The 25,104-nt window shown below is 43.6% G+C and overlaps 1 protein-coding gene across 1 annotated transcript in view; it reads right to left on the bottom strand.

Moving 5' to 3' along the window:
- RIC8B (RIC8 guanine nucleotide exchange factor B) overlaps nt 1-25,104 on the bottom strand; it is a 303,924-nt gene that overhangs the window by 124,463 nt on the left and 154,357 nt on the right. Inside the window, exons 5-6 of the mRNA XM_069228354.1 lie at nt 16,489-16,651; nt 6,997-7,092 (exon numbers count right to left, since the gene is read on the bottom strand). Of these exons, the coding sequence (XP_069084455.1) occupies nt 6,997-7,092; nt 16,489-16,651 (259 nt within the window). The remainder of the gene's footprint in view (nt 1-6,996; nt 7,093-16,488; nt 16,652-25,104) is intronic.

The raw sequence follows: 25,104 nt of genomic DNA, 5'->3' as shown, positions 1-25,104 counted from the left end.
CTGGGCATAGGCAGCCCACCGTTGGGGGTTCAAGTAAACCCTAAACACCCAGCACCAGCAACACAGGGCCGGACAGGTGCAGAAGTCAAAGGAGGGCCCAAACAACATAGGTGCCTATGGAGTACAGGGGTGTTCCCAGTTCCAGTCTGCTAGCAGGTAAGTACCTGCGTCCTCGGGGAGACGACCATGGGGGGTTTTGTAGAGCACTGGGGGGGACACACAGGCACACAAAACACATCCTCAGCGGCACAGGGGCGGTCGGATGCAGTGTGCAAAGTAGGTGTCGGGTTTTGTATTGAAAGCAATGGAGGGACCCCGGGGGTCACTCTGGCAATGCAGGCAGGGCACAGGGGGGCTTCTCGGGCCAGCCACAGACTGGGCTAGGATGATGGCTGCATGCTGGTCACTCCTGCAATGGTAGGTGGTTCCTCTCGATCCTGGGGGCTGCGGGTGCACTGCTTGGTCCAGGCATCGGGATCCTTTGTTTCCAGGCAGTTGCGGTCAGGGGGAGCCTCTGAATCTTCTCTGCAGGCGTTGCTGTGGGGGTGCAGGGAGGTCGATTCAGGGTGTCCACATTGGTGGAGTCACCTGGGAGTCCACTCTGCGGTGTTAGTTGTCCTGAACTCGAGCCGGGGGCGTCGGGTGCTGAGTGTGAAGACTTACGCTTCTGGTGGGAGACTGGAGTCTCTTTAAAGTCGTTTTCTTTGTTGAAGATTTGGACAGAGCCACTGTCCTTGGGAGTTTCTTGGTCCTCTGAGTCCTCAGAGGTTGCTGGTCTCCCTAGATGCGTCACTGTGCAGGTTCTTTGAGTCTGGAGACAGGCCGGTAAGACTGGTGCCAAGTCATTTGTTGTCCCCGTTGACTCTGCAGGACTTTCAAATCAGCAGTCCTTCTTTCTTCAGGTTGCAGGAATCTGCTTTCCTGGGTTCAGGGTCGCCCCTAAATACTAAATTTAGGGGTTTGTTTAAGTCTGGGGGAAGTAGCCAATGGCTACTGTCCTGGAGGGTGGCTACACCCTCCTTGTGCCTCCTCCCTGTGGGGAGGGGGGCACATCCCTAATCCTATTGGGGGAATCTTTCAAAACAAGATAGAGGATTTCCTAAGGCAGGGGTCACCTCAGCTAAGGACAACTTAGGGGCTGTCCTGACTGGTGGGTGACTCCTCCTTGTTTTTCTCATTTTCTCCTCCGGACTTGCCACCAAAAGTGAGGGCTGTGTCTAGAGGGGCGGGCATCTCCACTAGCTGGAGTGCCCTGGGGCGCTGTAACAACAGGCTTGAGCCTTTCAGGCACACCGCCAGGTTTTACAGTTCCTGCTGTGGGAGGTGAGAAGCACCTCCACCCAGTGCAGGCTTTGTTCCTGGCCACAGAGTGACAAAGGCACTCATTCAATGTGGCCAGAAACCCGTCTGGATGTGGCAGGCTGGCAGGAACTGGTCAGCCTAACACTGGTGTTTGGACTGGTATACAGGGGGCATCTCTAAGATGCCCTCTGTGTGCATGTTTCAATAAATCCCACACTGGCATCAGTTTGGATTTACTGTGCTGAGAAGTTTGATATCAAACTTCCCAGAATTCATTGTAGCCATCATGGAACTGTGGAGTTCGTGTTTGACAAACTCCCAGACCATGTACTCTTCATGGCTACCCTGCACTTACAATGTCTTAGAATTTGCTTAGACACTGTAGGGGCATGGTGTTCATGCAACTATGCCCTCACCTGTGGTATAGCGCACCCTGCCTTAGGGCTGTAAGGCCTGCTAGAGGGGTGACTTACCTATGCCACAAGCAGTGGGTTGTGGGCGTGGCACTCTGAGGGGAGTGCCATGTTGACTTAGTCATTTTCTCCCCACCAGCACACACAAGCTGTGAGGTAGTGTGCATGTGCTGAGTGAGGGGTCCCCAGGGTGGCATAATACATGCTGCAGCCCTTAAAGACCTTCCCTGGCCACAGGGCCTTTGGTACCAGTGGTACCAGTTACAAGGGACTTATCTGTGTGCCAGGGCATTGCCAATTGTGGAAACAAAGGTACAGTTTAGGGAAAGAACACTGGTGCTGGGGTCTGGTTAGCAGGGTCCCAGCACACTTTCAATCATAACTAGCATCAACAAAAGGCAAATGTTAGGGGGTAACCATGCCATGAGAGGCATTTTCCTACAAAAATGAAAAGTAAAACAGTTGACATGAGTGAGCCAATTCAAAGCGCGCCATGTGCGCGAGGAAGCGACACAAAGAAAAAAGAAGTTTGCTCGCAGTCAAACGTATGGGCAGTCCTGCAATTATCCATGTAACAGGGTCGATGGCCAAAACGGTAACAAAATTGCCCCAAGGAGGGACAAACACAAAGCACTTATCAATGATGATAAAGGATTTTTGAAAGGCAAGCCCATGACAGTGTTGCCAGACTTTGAAAGCCTTCTAAAGTACAAAGCTGTTGAACCCAGCCCAAAGTAAGCCAAAAATGAACCGGTCTATTTTTCACTTGATGTAAAGATTAAGGCGTAACGGCGCATCTTTCGAGAACGATTTATTAATGCCAGGTATTATAACCGATTTACTTTGTCCCTTGGATTGTATTTTAGACAGTGAATGCCTATTTTTGTTTTTATCTATGCACAGAAGTGCTATCAGGGAACGAAACGCAAACCTGCTAAGAGAAAAAAAATGAATTGTGTCACAGAAAGCCTGTTGTGTCTAATAGAAAGCACAAGGCGACAACAAGTACGTTGTTGGAAGTAGTTATGATTAATACAAAAATCTCTGCTAGTATATTAACTCAACGAAGAGTGTTCAAAAAGCTTTCAGTCAAGAAAAAGAAAGCCAGGGAGATTGAGGCGAACAGGGCAGCACTTACAAAGGTGGACCAGTTATCTCAAAGGAACTGAAAAGGCTAGCAAGAGAGGCATCCAACAGGTATAACCTGGAGCCGAGTGGCTGAATTCTTTTTTTGGTGTTAGCCAAATCACAAAGGACTTAACACAGGCTCTGTCATCCGAATTAGCACTAGGCCAGGAAAAGAGCATCTTTTCAAATTGAGGTAGGTATTTGTGGCATTAGATGGTAATAGCAGCCTGTGGTATGCACAAGGCACCTATAGGTTCACTTAAAGTTGCACCATAAACCTGGATCCCAAATATACTGAGAGCTACAAGAGGTTCACCCACAGTGTTTGACAGTGTTAGGCTATGTTACATTTATTTGTATATTGCATTCCCACCATTTGTATTCTCCCTCAGAACTTTCACAATCTGAGTACATTCTTCACCATACTTGGATTCTTGGCAGAGGCCTGTTACAAGTCTGTTTTCTAATGTTATAGAGGTGACTCATATTAAATAGTAGGGACCAAGCTTGAGATGCATCAATCCATTGATTAGTGATCATGTTTATTGAATGAGTTCCTGCTATGGATCTATGTGCAGGGTTATGTGGATGCCTACTGGTGCTGATGAACACTGCTGTTTGTTTTGCTGCAGGACAAAAACTGTTCATTGCTCAGGTCGAAGTGGTGGAAAGTTTCAAACATCTTAGCCCACTGTGACTCTGATACAGTTTTATGTGTATAGAGCTGCAGTAAGCGTATGTTAACTTCTTTAGGATGCTTAGTTAATATGGGTACCTTTGTCATGAAAGCTCACTTAATATACATCATGGAGCCATGCTGAGTATGTGACCGCATGAAGGGCAGTGTCTTGTGTACTGTTGGTGAAGGGTGAATTTACACTACATGTCTCACTTGGATGGCAAAAGCTCAGCCAACTAAATCACGTGGGGCTGTGGTGTACAAACACATGTGCCTCTGAGATATCAGACACTTAGATAGATGCCTGAAGCCGCATTGTGGCTATGCTGGTGCAAGAATCTGCAACTAGAGTGTAATGCCATTGTAGGTCTAGGAGTACATATGGCTTCAAATGAGTGAGGAGGTAAATATTCAACCAACAAGAGATGCCCTTGTACGGGGATAATTTAGCCTCAATCAACCATGGCCCAAATTACGTGATTAAGCACTCCAATTAATTCCACACAATGCACCTAGGCTATCAGATTGTCCACTCCGTAAAGAACTCTACATGGATGGTTCTGTTCTCTTATCTTGTACAAAAAAAGAGTGACAGACTACCCTGGGCTGGTTGAGTGTAGATTTTCATGAATGAAATAAAAGCAAAAAACAGGATTACCATGCACATAAATCACAACGATACCTTCATGAAAAAAAAAAGAGTGCTGTGGTATGATTATTTGGATATATCATAAAAGTAAGGTTGAATGGTAAGGGGTCCTGAGGTGACCAAACAGAAAAATCTCCAAGAATATAGGCACAGGCAAAGAGGAGTCCTATTCATTTTTCAAGTAGAAAATGGGGGTGGACCTGTGGTTCCCACTTTAGAATGCTGTACGTCGTTAGTACTGGTAAGATATCTAACAGTTGCGGCGTGTGGCAGGGAGGTTGGGGGGATGGGCACAAAAAAAAAAAATACATTAAACTTACCTTTTATCCTGCTCTGCTTCTCCGTTGCAAGCTGCAGGCAGGCACAGGCTCCCAGCCTGCCCTGCGGCCAATCCTGGCGCTGCTCTATGCAGCATCAGGATTGGCTGGGAGCTCCCAGGCAGACTGGGAGCCTGTGCAGGCTCCCTCCAGCCCAGCAACTGGTGTCTAATGTCGCTTTATGTTGCGGATGTTTGGGACCACATCACCTAACAAAAGGCTGGTAAAGAGACCAGGTATTTGTTTGCCATTTCAAAACCTGGTGAGGTTGAAGGGGTGAAGTCAATGTCTGTTAATCACAAGAATTTATTCAGAGAAGGATTTCAGACCATTTTCATTATACAGCACCACTTTACCAAGATGCACTCTAAACAGGACAACAAATTAGGAGTTTCAAGGCCGCCCTTTTCATAAAACATGTATTATTGTGTTCAAATGAATAAAACAGGATTTCAGTAGCAGATTCCTCCTTAAACTTAGTAGACAAAAACTATGACTTCAGTGGAAGAGAAGAGGCATATCCAGAGAGTTCATGTGAAAGGAGAGGTTATGGAAGTGGAGTAAGAAGGAAGAGAAGGGCATGTAAAATACAGTAGTTAAAGAAGCAGGCGTAGCAGAAGAGAGTGAAGTTCTGAAGTAGGAGAAAAATATACTTGTAACCAGAAGGATAAGAGGGGTGGGGAGAGGAGCAGAGGAAATTTTGGAGGCAATTGAGGAAAAACAATAGGCAAGCTGAAGATATCATTCTAGATATATTATAAACAGATGTATTTCTAGCCCTGTGCATCTTATATTAACCGGAAGTGAGTTCCAGATGAAGGAGCATGCTCTTTAGAAAGCTTGTTTGGCCGCCATACAAGATTTTAATTCTCCGTTTTCCAGTTTTAACTTGGCAATGAAGTCTACATTACTGTCTCCTCCTCAAGTTTTTTAAGCGTTTTTTGAGATATTCTGAATTATGATTATCTATTTCCATAATTGTAAAGCATGCCAATTGAATTTGATGTCAGATTCTAGGGCAAGGCAATGTACGTTTTTAGGACTTGCAATATCTGGTCAAGCATTCTGGTTTCAGAGATCATATGGCTGCTGGGTGGTGAAGAGTTTTCAGAGGTATTGATGAGGAGAACTATGGTTTGTACAGCTGTGTAAAACTCCTTGGTGGGTAGGAAGACCTATTAAATGTAGCTGTCTGTGCTATTTGAGAATCCATTGATAGACAGGTGTCAATCCATAAAGTAAATGATTGCACTTCTTTTACCAGTGAAGGGGTAAAACTGTTTATGTGGAGTTCAGAAAGCCAATTCATGGTGACTTTTGTTTTGATGGGTCGTCTGAGGAGAATTGCTTTGTTTCTTTCTGAGTTTATCTTCAGGAAGTTATTTGACATCCTTCAGTATAGGTTTGGTAGATAGGTATTTTTAATTGTGAGAGTATATATCCTGTGGCAATGTTATATTTAGAAATAATAAGGTGTCATCTGCATACTTGTGGATCGCCACCAGTTTCCTCCATTAAGATTTTTGGCGGTTACAAGTATCAGTTAAATAACAAGGGCACCACAGGAGATACCTGAGGTACCACAGAAGTGACTGAAAGTGTCTTATGGCCTATTATTGGTTCCTAAAGAATGAAGAAAACCAATCAAGGACCTTATCTTTAAAGCTCACGCACCAGTCATTCGTGGTTGAATGCTGCAGATAAGTCCAGCAGAATGAGTAGGCAGACATCACCATTGTCCAGAAAGAATGCCATTCAGGATCTTAAGTGTTTCAGTTTGGTGCTGCAACCGTTTAGAAAGGTGTATTGGAAGTGGGTCAACAGTTTTTGCTGTTCTAGGTCTATGGTTGGCTGATCAGCAACATATTTTTCAATGACTTTGCTCAACCAAGGTAGAGAAGTTACTAGTCTGTAGTTCGAAAGCTGATTTCCATGGGTTTCTTTAAGAGGGTGGTGATTTGACTCATGGTGATTAGGGGAATCACAAGAGTGCTCTACATTAAAGAAGCATTTATAAGGCAATACCAGCGTTTGCAGAATAGGTTAAACTAGTTTTTGATGCTAGACGACAAGAATACTCATCTAATCAGAGATTCATCAAAGGGATGTTACTAGAGAAGTTGTTTTCAGAAGTTTCTGGTAACAATGATACAGGCACTCCGGCATATTCCCGACATTGTTCAGTCAGACAGTTTACAAACCGTTTAACAAATACATGTCACCATTTGACATCCAGCAGACTTTCTAATATGATCGCACCATTGTCTCGCATAAGACCATTATATGCATATTTGCATTCTATATCACATTAATATGGAAATTTGCTAACGTTTATTAACCCTGTCATTCAGCCCTTTTAAACCTAATAGGCTTAAAATGATGAGGAGTCCTTTTTGAAGACAAGGACTTAAGCAAAGAGTGAGAAAATCAGCAAGGAATGCATGCTGCTTAACAAAAAGAAGTCTGAAGGAAGGATAAACACATTTGTATGTGAATTGTAGATATTACCTGAGCTTTTATAAACTTCCTGATGGTTCTGTGTGCTCGGGAACATTCAGTCAGTAAACTCAGAACTGGAGTCAGACCTTCTACGTAACTGCATCCCTACAAAGGTAATGGATAAGATTACTCAAAATGCCAGACTCTCTCAAAGCAGTGCAGCTTAAAAATGCTTAAACTCTAAACGATCAGACAGATTTTCCTGGATGAAGAGTTGTGTTTTATGTGAGCTAACTCTTAGGATTCTGTAGTTGCAAAGCATCTGAAATGATGTGCTCCATGCAACAATCAACTTGTCTGCAATGAACATCCCTGAGAGAGATCCTTTTTTTGTGATCCAGCAGCAGCCAAGGGGCCCTGCTCCCACACTTTACGTTCAGGCAGCCAGGCAATATACATGCACAAAAGAAGCAGGCACCTAGCTGCCTGAGCTGAGCTCTGCTAATCTTAAAATTTCACAGCCCTGTGGGCATGACCTCCTGAGCCCGGCAAAGCATTTGCCCTTATGATGAGGAGGAGAATCACTGGTAGACTCAGACCTAGGCCCTTTAGTTTTAAACCCTGAAGTGCCCAGGGATGACTGTGTATAAGTGGTGCTCGTCACAGAGTGGGGTGGGACCAGCAGTCTGACCCCGTCCCACTCTGTGATGAGTAAGAGACTGCTGTCTCCTCTCATTGGCAGTATGTGCTTGTGAATGGTGGGTGTATGCGTGCACGCTTGTAAATGTATGGCTGTGAGTGTACATGCAGATGGGGAGCGTGTGTGGTCCGCCCGCCCTGCCAAGCCCTCAAATTACCAGCAGTCACTGTGTGTATCAAGATTACATTCAAAGTGACAATCCCTTCTGAATAGGTTAATCTGAGCACTCGCTTGGAACTGCAGCAAAAAACGCAGCCAGGGTGCCTTAACATTTGTATGTCTACATTACTGCCTGAATTCGGAGATGAAACCAACAACAAAGAGCTGCAGAGGAGATGTTGAAGAGGCAGTGCTACCGAGGCCAGATACTTTTACACTACATTTTACTGTGCATGTATCTCTCATCATTTGAATCTCTCATCATTTGACATTTGAACAGAATTTCGGAATTTTGAAATAAAACATTGAAACATCAGGAATAAAATAAGACCTGAGCCAGTAACATTTCGTAAACCGGTACCATCATAGCCAACAGGCACTGAAACAGTAGTATGAAAATATTTTGCAACCGCTGGATGCTTTGATCAAAACTAGCCTAACTTCCAAATTGACTTCAAGTAAAAAAAAATAAAACAAAAAAAAAAAATATATATATATATATATATATATATATATATAATTCAAAGGAGAGGTATGTTTTCCTCTACGCACTACTTGGATCACTTTAACAGTAATATTTTAAGCACGTCATTTACATTTTTAAATTATTTTTCAACACTTTCTACATTTGTTATGAATATAAACTCAAATTTATGGATGTCAGGCTTTTTTTGTAAATACAATGTGATTATATTTTTCCCTTGCATTATGGTGAACATAAACCAACATTTGTCTGGATGTTGGTAACAAATGTCTCTGTCAGGGTTCAGTATTATGTGTGAATATAATTACACAGTTATTTGTATCTTTAACAGATGATATAAAACGAATAGAGATTGCATAACATAACTCAAAAAGTAAATCAGTGTCATCAAAATGCTTATTTAAAAATAAATGTATAAACCCTGCATCTTAGAGACTTGTAGACCAATAATCATGAAATGTGCGGGTCACTGACAACTTCTAAGCACCCCTTCCTGAAGACACAAGAATTGCTCATTCCAAAATGTACTGACCATGTCCAGTGCCTGGCAAGGCATCTCGCTAGGCAGCTTCCATATCCACATCCTCAAATTTCTGCCAAGAAGGTGGTCAGGACCCCTTTAACAAAAACGGATGAGTGACTGGGTCATTTAAAGAAAACAGGACTTCTGACTAGTAAAACAAGAGTGACGTAAAGAGTAAATTGTACAGACCTCCAGGCTCACTGAAATATTAAAGTATCTGCCCTAGAACTCTATTGGAACGTCAGCAAGAGAGTAACATCTTGGTTGGGGAAAATCTTACTAAAATGGGGAACCATGATGCTGCTGAACAACGTCATAACCAAGGCAAGTATGAGGGAGAAATTCAAAGGAAAGAAATTCGTAACTTCCTATCTAGCAAAACATTCAGATCAACGGGGCCATGGTTATTACAAGGAATAAGAATAGCGAGAGCAGCCTTCCTGGCACAAACTGGCAAGAATGTCCGGTATTACTCCATAAGGACCAATGTTCCAAAGAAAAAGAGTAACAAGTTGATATAGAAGGTGTAAGTGGCTCGGCATGGAAAGCAAGTGAAGCATTAGGTTTTCTAAACATGGAAGAGCAATAGAGGAATTGAACAGTCTAAAAGTACAACTTCAATAAAAAGGATAAATGTGTCGTAGGCATGCAACACAGAGCCCTATGGAAAGCCAAACAACAAATGATAAAATGCATGTCTGGGCAACAGAGCACTAGCATAAGAAGGTTAGCAACAACCTCATTCCGAAGAGTGCTCAGACAACAAAACTTTCTTCACCTGCCTGCCATAAAGGTCAATGACGTGATTAATAGATGGCTCCATATGAAGCCTCAGGAACCGGATCAGCTAAGAATTATCAAGGCTGTGAGTCACATTAAGTGTCTCATTAAAGGAAGTGAGACTCAAAGGGAAATCCAGGATCTCAAGAGGTAGCTACCATGACGTTATACCATGGGCACCAGTCAAGCATCTCTGACAGTAGAAAAATAAAATGAAATAACTTGGGCACAACTGTCACATGGTACACACCAGCACCAAAGCGACAAGTGGTCACAGAATTACAAACATCCTCGAAGAAGGAAAGTTAAATATCCTCCATCAGAACTAGAGAATAATCTGCAATGCATGCCCAGGGCCCAACTGTGGCTATGGGCAAAACATCCTTATTAACTAGTAGGAGTTGCATACCTATATGACATAATATTGCAAACAGATTTTTCAAGGAGGAAAGATCTAGAGAAAATGACTTGTCTATTAGCCATCTCCCAACAAAAAAAAGTAGACCAACGGAAAAGAGAAGCGACAGAAGGATTCTAATGAAGCAGCATGGGACTTTAAACCAATCTGATTGCCACCTTTTGGGCAGAGGAAGGAGGTCTTCGAACTTCAAGGGTCTCCTTAAACACATCATCGACCAAGGAGCACTAATAACACTTAGCAGAGTGAAATGCTTTCTTTGAAATGGAGTCCAGAGACTGTTTTCTTTGAAGTCACATACAACCCCATACAATAGCTAGAGGGAAAACCTCCTTGTATATCTTGTGAAACTAGTTTAATAGCTATCACGTGCAGCTGCAAGCGAAAGTCAAGAACAAGACTTGGTGTTCTACTCCAAGTCTGGTGCTGCTGAAGCAGGGTATAAAAGAGAAGTGAGTGAATAATAATCTTTAATGATTTTAAGCTCCTATGAATCTTGGCTCTGAATTACTCTGTAATGCAAAAGTGTTGACACTATAAGTGTGTGTATTCTTCTGCTACTAAAGCAACTGATGCAGAGCCAGAGGATGGTGAGATTAGACTGACGTCCTGTAAGAATCAAGAGCTGATGTTGAGCATGGATTTATTTTCTTACTAATACCGGTTCCTACATATGAAAAGGTGTAGGAAGCTGGCTCTTTATAGGATATATAAAAATGAGATATATTGTGCAAAGAGTCCAGGGGTTCCCTTACTAGTGCACAGGGGCTTGATCTAGCAATCCCAAGGTGATCTTTTAGGGGGTAGTGTGATCGAGCAGCCTTAGGCTTATCAGAAAGGAGTGTGAGACATTTGGAAATACACACACATTCAATAAATGAGACACATGACTCAAAAAGGAGATCCACACCAATTTACTAAAATAACAAGTATTTTATATATGTTTAGGTACCAGAATAAACATGATCAGGTAAGTACGTTTTGCAAGAGAAATGCTTTCAGGTTTCAAAAGTCAACAGTGCACAACCCTTGCTGGGCTTGAAGCCTTAAGTGCAGCATATCTTGATGGTATTGCTGTCTTTGGCTCCTCTTGGCAGGATCACCTGATCCACCTTGGTAAGGACCTTGAAGCTCTGCAAAGTGCAGGCCTCACTATCAAGGCAAGCAAGTACCAGACTGGGCAGGGCAAGGTTAAATATCTGGGCCACCTTTTAGGTGGCGGCCAAGTTCAACCACTACAACCCAAAATGCAGACAATTCTGGACTGGGAAGCTCCAACCACCCAGACCCAGGTCAGGGCATTTCTTGGCTTAATTGGGTACTACAGGAGATTTATGAAGAGTTATGGTACCATTGTGGCACCCCTCACAGAACTGACCTTCAAAAAGATGCCAAAGAAAGCAATTTGGAAAGTGAGCTGTCAACAGGCTTTAGGCACTCTGACTGAAGCAATGTGCACACCGTCCATTCTGAAAGCTACAAATTATTCAAAGCAGCTCATAGTGCAGACAGATGCCTCGGAACATGGGACAGAAGCGGTCCTATCTCAAACCAATGTTGAGGGTCATGACCAACCTGTTGCCTTTCATTAGCAGGAGGTTACTCCCCAGAGAGCAGTGTTGTGCCATTGATAGGGAAGCGTTTGCTGTGTTCTGGTCCCTGAAGAAGTTGAGGCCATACCTGTCTCACTTCTTTGTTCAAACTTACCACAGGCCTCTGAGATGGTTGATACAAATGAAAGGTAAAAACACCAAACTGTTGAGGTGGTGCATCTCCCAACAGGGAATGGACTTTACCGTGGAAAACAGACCTGGGACTGACCATGCCAATGCAGATGGCCTTTCCAGGTTTAGCCACTGAGACAATGAAGACTCTCTTGGGAAAGGTTAGTCTTATTCTCTTTCATTTTGGGGTGGTGCCGTATTGGAAAGTGCCCCTTTTTGACACAATCACCCTTATGTTTTGCCTGGTATCTGATGCAATTTTGACAGAAAGTGCATTGGGTTCCTGCTAACCAGGTCCCAGTCCCAGATCTCTTTCTCTAAAACAGCACAATGTCCCACAATTGGCAATACCTTTGCCCCACCTCATAAGTACCTAGTCACGATTTCAAATTTCATGTTGTCAGAGAAGCAGATTTTTACTAGTTGCACATTAAAAAAATCCCTCATTTTTCAGGCCGAGCTTAACCGTACGACCTCTTATATACTTTTAAGTATACTTCTTCTGTGGGCTTCCAGCGATTTCATTTGTTAGTTTCAATGTCATTTGAAAATCCTTGCTTGCTAGTGATCAGTCATGCCTCTTTGTCCCTCCTTCTTCTGTGTGGGAGCAGGGACAAAATACCATATAATCATGATTTGTCCTGTTTACCTGGTCTGTAAGGGACTTTTTTCCTTACTTTGTTTCCAGCTCCTGTCCAGGGATGTTTCCTTTTTCGTTTGCAGAGCATTCTTGCTCTGAGCTTAGCTGTAAACAAGGCTATAAATCAGGCTCTTATCTTGGTCACATTTGGTCTTTGTGGGCTCTCTGCACCCTCTCAGAGCTGCCTGGCTCCCGCCCTTCCTTGGCTTGAAATCTTTTTTACCAAGTGTGCCTGCTGTGGGGTGCTGAGAGCAAGGGCGGAGGATCACTTGTTATAGCCTAGGCACCCATCTCTACCAGGGCTTTGCAATCCTTATAGACCGTGCCTACTTCTGCTTCATACTGGGATTCCACTCCCAGCTACAACAGTGCACCTCAGTTCACACACTCCAAGCCCTCAGCTGTGCCAGGAACCCCACACGCGCTGTCTGCAAGAGCACCTCAGCTCTTCCAGTCAGAACACTCTGCTGCTCCAGTACTGGGACCTCAGGCACAGCTCCATCAGTGCACCTCAGTTCAAACACTCCAAGTCCTCAGCCGTGCCAGTGCCAGGATCCCCACATGTGCTGTCTGCCAGAGCACCTCAGTTCTTGCAGTCAGTACAGTCTTCAGCTCCAGCACTGGGACCTCGGGCGTGGGGTTCCTGGCACTGGCACAGCTGAGGGCTTGGAGTGTTTGAACTGAGGTGCACTGATGGAGCTGCACCCAAGGTCCCAGTACTGGAGCAGCAGAGCACAGGAGGACAATGAAGAGCCACAAAAGCAGAGGAAGAAGCACCTGACCTGGACCTAGCATTGCCAGCCTGTCTGCTGCTCTTGCTGAATTGTGCCAAAAGTTGCCTCGTCCTACAGCTGTTGTTCCTCCAAAGCTTAGGAGGACTGCCTATCTTCCAAAAAGACCCAGGAACTCCAGTGGAGCAGTGAAGCTGCTTCCCTGCATCTGCAGGCACCCCACGACAAACTACGAGGATTCTGGACTGCCAAAAACCTGACATCTGGAAGCACCACCCATGCCACACAGCCCGAGCTAAAGTGGCCAAATGGTGCCAGCATTGTTCCCGGCCATCCAAAGACAAAGCCCACCTTGGAATTGCCCACTGTCGACCCTCCAACGTCACCTGCAGACTCTGCACACAGACCCCCTCAACCCAGAGTGCTCAGGTCGAGAAAAAAAAAACAGATGCCTCAGGACACCTCTGCACCTGTTGCCCCTGGCCTGTGGAGAAGAGGACTGAAGGTGTCTCCACGTCTCCGAACATCTCAAGATCGAAACCCACTTGTTGGTTCCTCCTGACTGGTTCCCCAGTCCTCACCTGCAGCATCTTTTTGACCGGACCGATTTCCATTGAATAACATTGGGCATCAGACGCCATACTACACCTCTGCACCCTGCAGCCCCAGTGCCACCCGGTATGACATCTTGGTGTGGTCCTGACCCTTGCCCAATACTTACCTGAAGTCCTGGAGATTGATCCCGTAAGTCGCTGTACTATACCAGAATGCAGTACTTGTTTTTCTCTCCATAGAACAACATTGCAGTTTCTCCGAAATTGCGACTATTCAAAACTGTGAAGATTTTTCTTGCAAAAAGTACTTACCTGATCATATTGATTCCTAGTGCCTAAACATATATAAAAATATTTTTGGAAATTCGTGTGGATCTCCTTATTGAGTCGTGTCTCATTTATTGACTCTGTGTGTATTTGCAGATGTCTAACACACCTCTCTGATAAGCTTAAGGCTGCTCGACCATTCTACCCCCTGAAAGAGCACCTTGGGATTGCTAAAGCAAGCCCCTGCCACTAGTAAGGGAACACCTTGACTCTTTGCATGATATATTTCATTTTGATGTATCATATACAGAGCCAGCTTTCTACACTCCAAAATGAGTATCTTTGTTCAAAACAGCAGAGACAGAGCATCTATTCTGTCTCGGCTGCTATTTCCAATCACCAAGAGAATATGGAGACTAATTAGGATGATTACTTACCAAAATAGTTTTCTTATTGAATATTATATTTGATGTCAAGCAACCTGGTGACAGAAGGATCCCCGTCAGATATTGTGTGAAAAAAAAAACAAAATGGATGAACCTCATAGGGGTTTAGGAGGGAGTGCTTCCAACTCCGGTCAAAGACACTGTAAAGCCTGAATGATTAATGGGGTTCTCAGACTAACTTTATATTTCCACAAAATGTGCCAAGTTTCTAGTCCTACGGAAAGAGATGGAGTATGAGAAGGCAGCATGGATAGTGGCAGTTCAGTTGGAAATTGTGTAAGCTGGGCCCTCAGAAGTGTGATATGCTGTTTTTGATCAAAATGAGCTTCCCAATCCTCCCTCATTCTACAACGTGAATATTTAGCACATAGTATGTGTACAAGTGATTTGAACAATAGTGTTATTTCTATCAGGTATCAGTACTATGAAGAAATAGCATTTGACACATTATCTCTGCTAGAAATGGTCTAACAGACTATAGCTCCCCACTATGAAGTACCAACTCTGAAGGTGAGTTGCTCTATGTTTTGATTTTCCAGATTAAATGTCAGGCAAGGCACTGACTGGTTTCTATCGCACATGTAGTACCAGACAGCCCACCAGTGGTGCACAGATCATATGTAAAGTAAGCACTCTACTGTGATCATGGCATGTGGATATCCAAACTGCAAAACAAGCCAGAGGTTTTGTCAGTTTTTGATCATTGTCACCCATTTTTCTGGCTCAGCACGTTTGACAGTATGAAAGTTCTCACACACTGTTCGTACAAATGCTTAATCTTTGTAGCCTCCTCAAAACAATCTAAAAAAGTCAACCTTACCCTTGTCTTCACTCACAAACTTTCTTTGACTTTGTCATAGTACTCTTTGACCATTTGTCTGGTGTTTTGGCTGGTAAGTGATCTTAGCAAAATCAATTATTTTTAGGGTGTTTAGGCATGGCAGAGAAATAAACCTAATTCAATAAATATCTTAGGTCCAGACTGCCAGGGACATATTCACAGAGCAGCATGAAAAAAAAACCTACAAACAGTGACAGATTAGAAGGGCTAATGATGAAAAACGTATCCGGAACAAAATCAGCTCTTCAACAGCAGATGCCCACCTTACTGACTGTCACTTAGCAGAGGACTGAAAGTAGGATAGGCTAAAGGATTAAGTTACCTTTATCTTATAAGCTCTTTCCCACTTTCAACTGCTAGGAACACTGCCATCTAGAGATTGGTCCAGAAACCATAAAATGGCTTGCCTGTTGCGGGTAAAGGCCTTTCAAAGGGCAAAGCTGTTTTTCACAACTGTCACTCATTTCTGTGCCAGTTTTCAAGGGCAGTCCAGATCCTGTGGTCTTGGATACTCCAGAAGATCTGACCTCAACATCACCAACTCCAGCCCCTCAAAAGCTCTGGCCTTTGTGAGACTTCCACAGAAGCCGCCAACATCAGAGGCACCAGCTCAATTATTCTTAAACGGAGGAATCTGCAAGTAGTACCAACAAGAAAGGAGGTGTTTCTGGGTGCAATGTCCAAGTCACTACCTTTTTAACTCCCAAACCTTGATCCTAACTCAGGAGGGTATCGGTGGTATTGCTGTGATTCTGAACGTACTTGCTCAAATCACTGGACATCATTGTGCATATCCCTAATCCAGTGCTGCAAAAGACATCTTCACACTTCAAATTCTCAGTCTCCCATCTATTACCTACATACGTCTTCCAAACCAACGAATACGTTTCCCAAATTATGGAGATACTTTTAAAGCATATTTAAAAAATAAAATAAAAAAAAACGAAAAAAAACACACCACCATGCTTATCCTCCTCCCTCCACCCAGAGATCAATGGAGGTGTAAAAAAAAAAAAAAGGCATGGCATGGCAATCATGCTAGAAAATCAGTTATGACTTGAGGGATGAATTTAAGCCATGTAGGGACCTAAATGATTGAAATAGAATCCTCCCAACAATAAATACTCTGCCTTGACCACTAACCTAGACCTCATTTCATTACATGCAATTATTTAGTGCACTTACATTCAGTGTGTGGGACAACCACAAAACAAAGAAGGATATATTTTTTGGATTTATAAATCAGATACGCCAGCTTTCATTTAAGAAACAGAATTTAGTTTGAGAGCTATACCTTGTCTATTCTCATCTCCATAAAATCGAGCAACACTTGAATGGCGTCCATATTCATACCGTTGTACTTCAAAGAGTCTTCTTCTTCTTCTTCTTCTTCTGAAGCACTAATGAGCACATCCAAGCAAGAAACCGGAACATTACTTAAAAGGTTGATCGTGTTGCTGAAAAATGAATAATAAACGGTGCATTTAAAGACACAATAGGGTAGTGCATTGTAAAACAATGGTGCCTCTTCATATTTTAAAAGGTCATCACAAATTATAAGATGTATTGAATGCAAATAAAGCATGAGGTACAATCTCCCACTCAAAGGCATTTTAAAGGTTGCAAAGTCTATGGTTGAAACTTGGGATGCTAGGTGACATCGCTGGGAACCAAGAATTCCCCAAATTACGACTCGACCTTAAAAACGCACTTACTTTTAGTTTCTTTTTTCTATTAACAAACTATGGATTCTTAGCCTCAACCGTTCCCAGGTTAGAAAAGGTATACTGAGGTCTCTTAGAGTCAGTATCTGAGGATGCAACACACTGACTTGCATTCCACCTCTAGTTCAGAAGATCACTTACAAGGTGGCCTACCTCCACCAGGGAGGTGTTCTTTCACCTGTCACAAAGCCTCTTTAGGATGGTGCATCAATTATCAAGATCATTCCTCTTCCAATAAGATACTGTTAGTCCATCTCCTGAATACTGTCAGCTGGAAGCTTCTTGCTCATAGCAAAATCGGGCAAGACTCTGTTGCCCATGATTTTCAGAACAAGGTTAGGAAGTCTTGCTTCCGGCACCCAACCTTTATATTCAAACTCTGTCATAGGTGAGCCCTCACAGTGACACAAGCTGCGTCTGTCAGTTAATAGCTATGCAGCATACTAGCACTGACACCAGAGAAAATAAGACTATCGTGCCACAGCACATTTCCAACTGCAGAATCATGGCCAATTCATTGCTGATAAAAAGCACAGGAGTTGCTTAGGTTGTGCCTGAAAACATCACTCTGGCATCATGGACTAGGGATGGAATAGGCACTTAAAATGACAAACCAAATGCTGCCAGTGCGAGGTGAAACTAAAGAAGAACTATTGTTTACTTGTAGCAGTAAGGGGAAAAAAGTCAATGCAGCACTGGAGGGCACTGTGATTGGTGACTGGTGGCATACTTATCATTTACTAAGTTTTAGGGATGAGTTATGGGAGTTGTAGTTTTTGTTTTTATTCTTGCTGCTGCAGAATAAAAGCAATGAAAGTTAGAAAAATAAGTTAGGAGCCTCTACTCTTGACAACAATCATGGATTTTTTAATCACAGAATGTCTGAAAGTCTGGAAAAAGTTCTAGCAGAATTGTTTCACTGATATTAAAAACAAAAAAGCCAATGTCACTGGTGACACTGCCTCTACTCCAGCAGGGGAGAGGTTTAAGTCCTTGGCTTGACACAGTGCTTGGAGCGCACACCACAACAGCGCCTTAAAACCCTCATGAGTGAGTAGCGCGCTCTACAAATACTCTGACTAATTGATTGGTAGGAGATAACGGTCTGTGGGTCTCTGCCTGTGCTACTCCAGACCGATCTAAATCACTGAGTTTCCTAGAATAGGCCTTCACACATCCTATCATCCTCCTCGTACCACAATCGCAGCAACTCGAACCCTCTTCAGATGGGGAATCAAACCAGGAGGGACTATGTCCAGGAGGATGGATACTTGCCAGACTCTCACTCTAATCCCTGTGCAAATAAAGAGAAGGGTGGGTCACTTTCTTTTGAACACTCTTCTTTTGAAGAATGTTTTTCAGATATCAGCTACTGCATCCAAGTTTAGTTCCACCCACAGTTTTATTGTATTCTATGAATCAGTTCATGGAATATCTGCTCTAAGATAATGAGGTTGTAAAAGAGCATATACTTTCATCTGACTTAGTAGCTGCAGCAAAGGATACCATCAACCTCTTCACAACTGGTTATATCCAGAGTCTGTCAATTAGTCATTTGTCGTGGCTTTCTCTAGGTTCACTCTCAACTCAAGAACCCAGACTGGCCTTTCACTGGATTGTCTTTCTTTGGTTTCTATATGAACAATACGAGCCAGAAATATACATTAGGAAAAAGAGACCTTAAAATGTGTAGATGGGAAAAAGTAAGGAATTTCTCTCTTCAGGATTTACTGAAAAATAAACATAAAACAGGCTTATATCCTCTTTTTGAAAGGGTGAGTTGCAAGAGCAGCAGCAACTGCAATAATCAACAGCCATCCGCCCCAGCAAGAAGAGCTCCAAAAGCAAGGACATTATCAATTTGACACCACTGTCCAGCACCCTTGAGAAGAGACCAAAAGGCAAGCGGATGTGAGATAGTGTGTAGAATGGGTAACAAATCAAGTTTCAGAGTTCCCCTATGCCTTAATCTTCATCACAATAGTCGAATTCCTTTGGAAAAAACTGAATTTTTCTATGTTGGAATGGCTGGTCCAAGATATAATTATCCTGCAGAAGGTGAGCTATTTGAAACAAGTGAGGTTAATCTTGTTTTTTTTTTTATAATCAAAAGGAAGGGGCCGAAGTAGATTTTTCATCTGATACTTGACCTCAAGTGGGTGAACAAACTGATCAAATGAAGAACGTTCAGAATATTGTCAGTATTCCCGAATTTTTCCACATTTAAAAAAAATATTTTTATTGTTCTCAAATATTCAGAAAGCGTCAACATACAATGGATAATTCTCAAATAAAACCCTACGTGGGTTTAGGTGAAGACATGTGCCATACAAATAAATACAAGGAACAACAACAAAAAACAAAAAAAAACACATCTTCGTGAAAGAGTCTGGATGCAAGCCTTAGTCTACCAGGATGCACATTTTCATGTTCCAGTCTGCATAAAGCACGCTGTTTCAGAATGAAGAAACACTATAAACATGGACTCACTCTTTATGTCCTGAAAAAAAGTTTACATGGCTGTTTCAAAATGCATGGATTATTTCTTCATCCAGACCTAGACAACAGCATATCACAGCTTCCTCTGGGAAAAGCCTTCTACAAGGCTTACAAATGGCACGATTTAGGCATGCAAATCAAATGTAAGCAAATCACCTCTAATTCTGGCAGTGTTTCCTATATTCAGAACAGGAGTTAAGCATGCAAAAGAAAACATGTCTGTTTCTCAGGCGAGATAACTTTCCATTCATTAGAAATGTGTTTAGTTTCAGCTGACTCCTTCCTCATTAGTTACTAAAGTTTCCTTTGCCAGGGCTCTTTAGTATCGTGCATCTTAATGGGACACGAGGCTCTCCAAGAATACCTGGAGTATCAGTGGTCTCAGAAGGCTGAGGACTCGGTTGGAATTGATGACGGAAGAAATACAGTCTCTACAGTGGTGGTGTTGGTGGAACTGTTTGCTTAACGATGTTCCATTTCCCTACCTGGAAAGTAAGTCAAACCTCAGCAATGAACCTTTCAGCCAAAGTACTGCTCAAAGGAAATGTTTATGGAAGATGGAAATTATCATATCGCTGTGCAACAGTTGAAGGTGATACATCTGGCTTTGCAGTCTTTCGTTCTGCCATCGAATCCACTTCTAGCCTCCTTTAAATGGACAACACAATCATTGTATTTTTAATTGAGCAATCAAAGAGGGGCGAGATTCAGAATCCTTTCCAAAGAATCCCAATAATTGTGGCACCGAACTTCTAGCAACTGGATGACCCGAACCAACATCTTATGGAACAAATGCATTCTAAACAATAAAATTCTTTCAGGGTTTTGCTTGCATTGGGAATGTACATACACCAATCTTTACAAGAAAGAAGTGACTCAAACAGATGATCTCATTAAGGAACAAAAATATATTTCTACTACAACGTTTCAGCTTCCGCCTTCCTCAGGTAGTACAAGATGGTTTGCTCAGTGGCTGCACAGCTGACACTGGTGGATTTTCAAAAAGCATCATGAGTGAAGATTCCAATTGGAATGTGGAATCAATGCAGTCCTGAGAACTCTTCAGATATGCAGAAATCAAGTGGTATTGTCAGTGATGTTCAGTCCATCTGGATGCAGAGATTTTAAACGGTACATCCAGAAATTTTCTCTGATGTCCAGTAGTTCTTCCTTTAAAACATGCTGGATGTACCGTTTAAAATCTCTGCATCCAGATGGACTGAACATCACTGACAATACCACTTGATTTCTGCATATCTGAAGAGTTCTCAGGACTGCATTGATTCCACATTCCAATTGGAATCTTCACTCATGATGCTTTTTGAAAATCCACCAGTGTCAGCTGTGCAGCCACTGAGCAAACCATCTTGTACTACCTGAGGAAGGCGGAAGCTGAAACGTTGTAGTAGAAATATATTTTTGTTCTTTAATGAGATCATCTGTTTGAGTCACTTCTTTCTTGGATATTACATTTTCTTGTGGCTCTTTGTATCCTTTGGGATCCAGATTTTTGCCCTGGCTGGCTGTTGTTTTCTTGTGATCCTGCATCTTCCAGCACACCAATCTTTACGTTACAGAAGAAAATGGGAAATGTCTTGCTTATGCCCACAGGTACCTAGAACCAAGGCCTGGAGGGAGGTAAGAAACTGATCAGAATAATTTATTTTCCCATTGATTCCACTTCTCACAGTAGTAATCTCCAAGTTTAAATAAAGCAAGCCATGGAGGTTTTTATAGCTCCAGACTGGAAGCTCTTGTTGTGGTACCTGGATCGACTTCAGTTCTGCATTCAACCACACAAGAAACTTCTATAAAACTGTCCCTTCTTTCCAGGATGTCAGACAGAACCTTGCATCCTAGACTTTCGTTGCTGAACTTGACTGGTTGACATTTTGTGTATGAAGTATGTTTTACTCATGAGGGGCGTGGTCTGGGCGTCCTGTAAGATGGCTGCCACCATGTGAGGCTCTGCAGGGCAGGGGCATAAATCCTTTGTCAATCCGAACGGATCAGACACCCGTGGTGCTCGATTTATCGCACGTTGTGTGCTAAATAACTGCGGAGGTGTAGGCTTGCGAAGCCTTAATCTACGGGGTCTATCTGGCTGACCCCTGTGACACGTTGCCTTCTTGTCTGGGGCTGCTGTGGGGAGAAGGCCTAGAAGGAGAACAGCTGTCTCCCGTTACTGAAGGTTGTCTACATGAGCAGACAGAGTGCAGTGGTCCCCTGGCCTTGGCGAGGGATCACGTGGTTGTGGCGACAGGATCGAACACTGTGCAGGCGTGAAGAGGGCCGGCTTGCCCGGCGTGTTGCTGGTGGCCTTCAGGGCGGGTGACGCCTGGCCGAGCTGCGTTGTGACGGCTAGAGGCGCCTGGGACTGATCTGGGTGCCGGTGTATTAACTGTGTGACCCTCCCCCACCCTCTCTGGGGTTGAGACCCAGTCCTGATGGGGAAGACGGACCACAAACAATCGAAGCTGACATTTAAGGGCAAAAAAAAGTGCAGCCAAACAGGCAGGTCGATGGACAAATTGCCTCAAGAGGAAGACTCCCTGTTGCTCTAAGTCAAGGCTTGTTTTTTTACCTTAAGCACAGCCTGGCGGCCATAGATACTAAGCTATATCGTCTGACTGATCGCATGGATCGATTGAACGATAGGGTGGATGACCATGATAGCCGCCTTGAGCAGACAGAATCTCGCATTTCAGACTTGGAGGATGGTCGGCGCCAGGAGAGTGAGTGACTTCTTAAAATGGAGCAAGTGCTGGAAGTCATCCGGAAAAAAAACGAAGACCTTAAAGCCTGCTCCAGACGAAACAACATTGCATCTTAGGTCTTCCAGAATCGAAAGCCATGGGGCGCATGGAGGACTATGTAGAGGCAATGCTTTCTGCGCTCTTCCCTGTTGAGCTTTCTCCAGTGATGGTGGTGGAGCGGGCGCACAGATCGCTGGGTCCAAGGCCACCACCTGGGGCTCCGGCGCATCCGGTCACTGCATGCCTGCTCAACAACAGAGCTAGAGACACGGTCCTCCGCCTTGCCCGCGACTGCCGTCCCATCGTATAGAACAACAACAAACTCAGCATTTTTCCCGACTACACCCCTTGTGTGCAGGCGGCACGCAGGGCGTCTCTTCGGTTTACGCGCACTCTGACCCACACAGACATTATCTAAGGCTAAGTTGCATGTTAAACAAAGGCAAATTACATTTTTTCTCAGATCTGAAACAGGCAGCAAAATTTGTGAAAGGTATTCCCAAAAAATGGCCCCGGACGGCTCACGGCAGGCGAGGAGGATGGGAATCACCTGAGTGACAATGACTGAGAACAGTAGCACATGAGTGGCGTCTGTGTGTTTGGACTGTGCCCCATGGCCTCTTGGACTCGTTAGCGAACTGCACCTCGGAGATGACTGGCCCGTAGAGCGTCAGACTACTCGGCGGCTCCTGCCCACCAACCCATACTGGGTGGGAAGTCTGAAGGCCTCGCCAGCGCCCCGTTGGAAGAGTCCAAATGATTTGGTTGTGGTTTTGAGATAGGTTAAGTTTTTAGGTGGGGGTGGGATGGGTGGTCGGGCCCAATTGGGGGGCCTGAATGGGTGGGGGACGGCAGATGTATCGTTAGCCACTAAGTTTAATGTTTTCCCTCTGTTCTTTCTTACCTGTACCCGTACCTTCCCATCCCCGCAACTGATACAATATAAGTATGGATGTGGGTGGTTGTAGAGCGGTTGCGATGTTTACCTTGATGGCTACTAAAAATGCGACTCCTGTGAGATGTCTGACATGGAATGTTTGGGGGTTGAATGACGGCCGTAAGATGAGATTGGTATCCGCTTATATGTAGCGCCATGCAATAGATATTTGCATGCTCCAAGAAACTCACCTGACTAATGCCACAAAATTTAGGGTGAGGGCTGGATGGACTGGGGAGAGCTATGTAGCGGTGTGTATTTGAGCTATGCGAGGGGGTGGCCATCCTGCTTAGAAAGGGATTGCAGTGGCGTACTGAGAACAATGCCTCCTCCTTTATCACAGGGTTTCACCATAACTGTTTTGTTCTGTTGTAGCTCCTTCATGTCTTTCCTCTGCTCTAATGTAAGATTAGGAATGGGGACTGGAACAAATTTCAGTACCTGTTTGATTTTGTCCGAGACTATTTGTTCAAAGACCCCTACTTCCGGACCTATTTAAGTAAAAGTAGACTGGGGTCTAAAGATACTCACACTTCAATCATCTATGTTTTCTCTATTCTGAAAGAACTTTTTAAGTCTGACTTTCCGAAAAAAATCTTGTATGTCCTTCATGATTTCAAACTTATTTATCCTCTGACTAGGTTCAAAAGTAAGGCCTTTCCCCAAGAGAGTTACAGTGGCCTGATCCAATTCTGAATTAGTGAGATTAAAAATCGGAAGGGCCTTATCTGAGTTTATGTTTTCCAATATTGATGTCTCCTTGTTTGTAGAAACTGATGGGCTTGAACCCCCTGATATTGGAAACCTCCTCTCCTCCTGTTCTGTGATCGTCCCCAAGAGCTGTTCCAGCTCCCTCGATTGTCTGAAAAAAACATGGGTCCTTTTGAAATGATAATGATGCGAGACTTCTCTCAGTTACCTTCTGAAGATTCCTTTTATTGGCGTAAAGAGCTTGTTATGACATGAAGCTGTGTGCCGCCCGTTCCAATGTTGGACATTGGAACGGGCGGCACACGGCCGGCCCCTGATACTTCTTCGACCACTCGCTCTGCTATCTTTTGACGTACTGCACAGGCCCATTATATGCCTTTGTGTATTTACACTTTGCAAAATTTCTTTTGCAACATCTGGAATACTACCTTGCCCTGAGGAAGCCCACCTGTATGGGGCGAAACGCGTTGGCTGCTTTTTCTGTATGAACCTCATGTCATAACAAGCTCTTTACGCTAATAAAAGAAATCTTCAGAAGGCAACTGAGAAAAGTCTCGCATCATTATCATTTCAACAGCATTGGACTCTTCCTGCTTACTGTTGTTGCTGGATGCTCTGGAGTGGTGCACCCCCTGAATGTTTTTGTTTTGTTGGGGCCTCATTTGCCCCTTGGGCTCTTCTTTGCAGCAGGTGCCTGGGTGGAGTTGCACACCATAATTTCTAAACAACTATTGTATTTCACTGGGTATCTATAGGGATCGATGCATGCTCTTTAGGCCTGCTGCATCTTGTCCTTATAATTCATGGGTCCTTTTTGCCTCGTCAATTGTAAGGTCATGTCTGTTAGATCCTCCCTCACCATCAGACTCAGAGGTGTCTTAGAACGTAACTCTCTGTTTGCTATACAGCGTGCTATTAGTGGGTCCATTACTAGCCTCTTCTGTATACATTTTTTCTCTCAAATAGGGATAGGCTCTCTCTTGAGAAAAGAGTCATAAATCCTTTCTAAGTTTATCTGTCTTCCTTTTTATTAAGTATTCATGATACCTGTGTATTTCTGAATCTATCTTGTCTAAAATTCTCTTAGCCTCTTCTAGTGCACCTTTTTGTTTGATCTTTATTTCAAGGGCAGTGATTTAATTTTCAAGGAGAGACGTTATTTCTCTTGCTGTTTCTATAATCAACGTCATCCAGTCCCTTGAATAATCTCTTGGCTATAAATGACCAATTTTCCAGAAATTTGTGAATATCTGCAAACAGACCCGGGATATTTCTAACCCTAA

The sequence above is a fragment of the Pleurodeles waltl genome, chromosome 4_1 (assembly GCF_031143425.1).
Source record: "Pleurodeles waltl isolate 20211129_DDA chromosome 4_1, aPleWal1.hap1.20221129, whole genome shotgun sequence".
Lineage (NCBI taxonomy): Eukaryota > Metazoa > Chordata > Amphibia > Caudata > Salamandridae > Pleurodeles > Pleurodeles waltl.
This window is presented reverse-complemented; position numbering and strand designations above follow the sequence as displayed.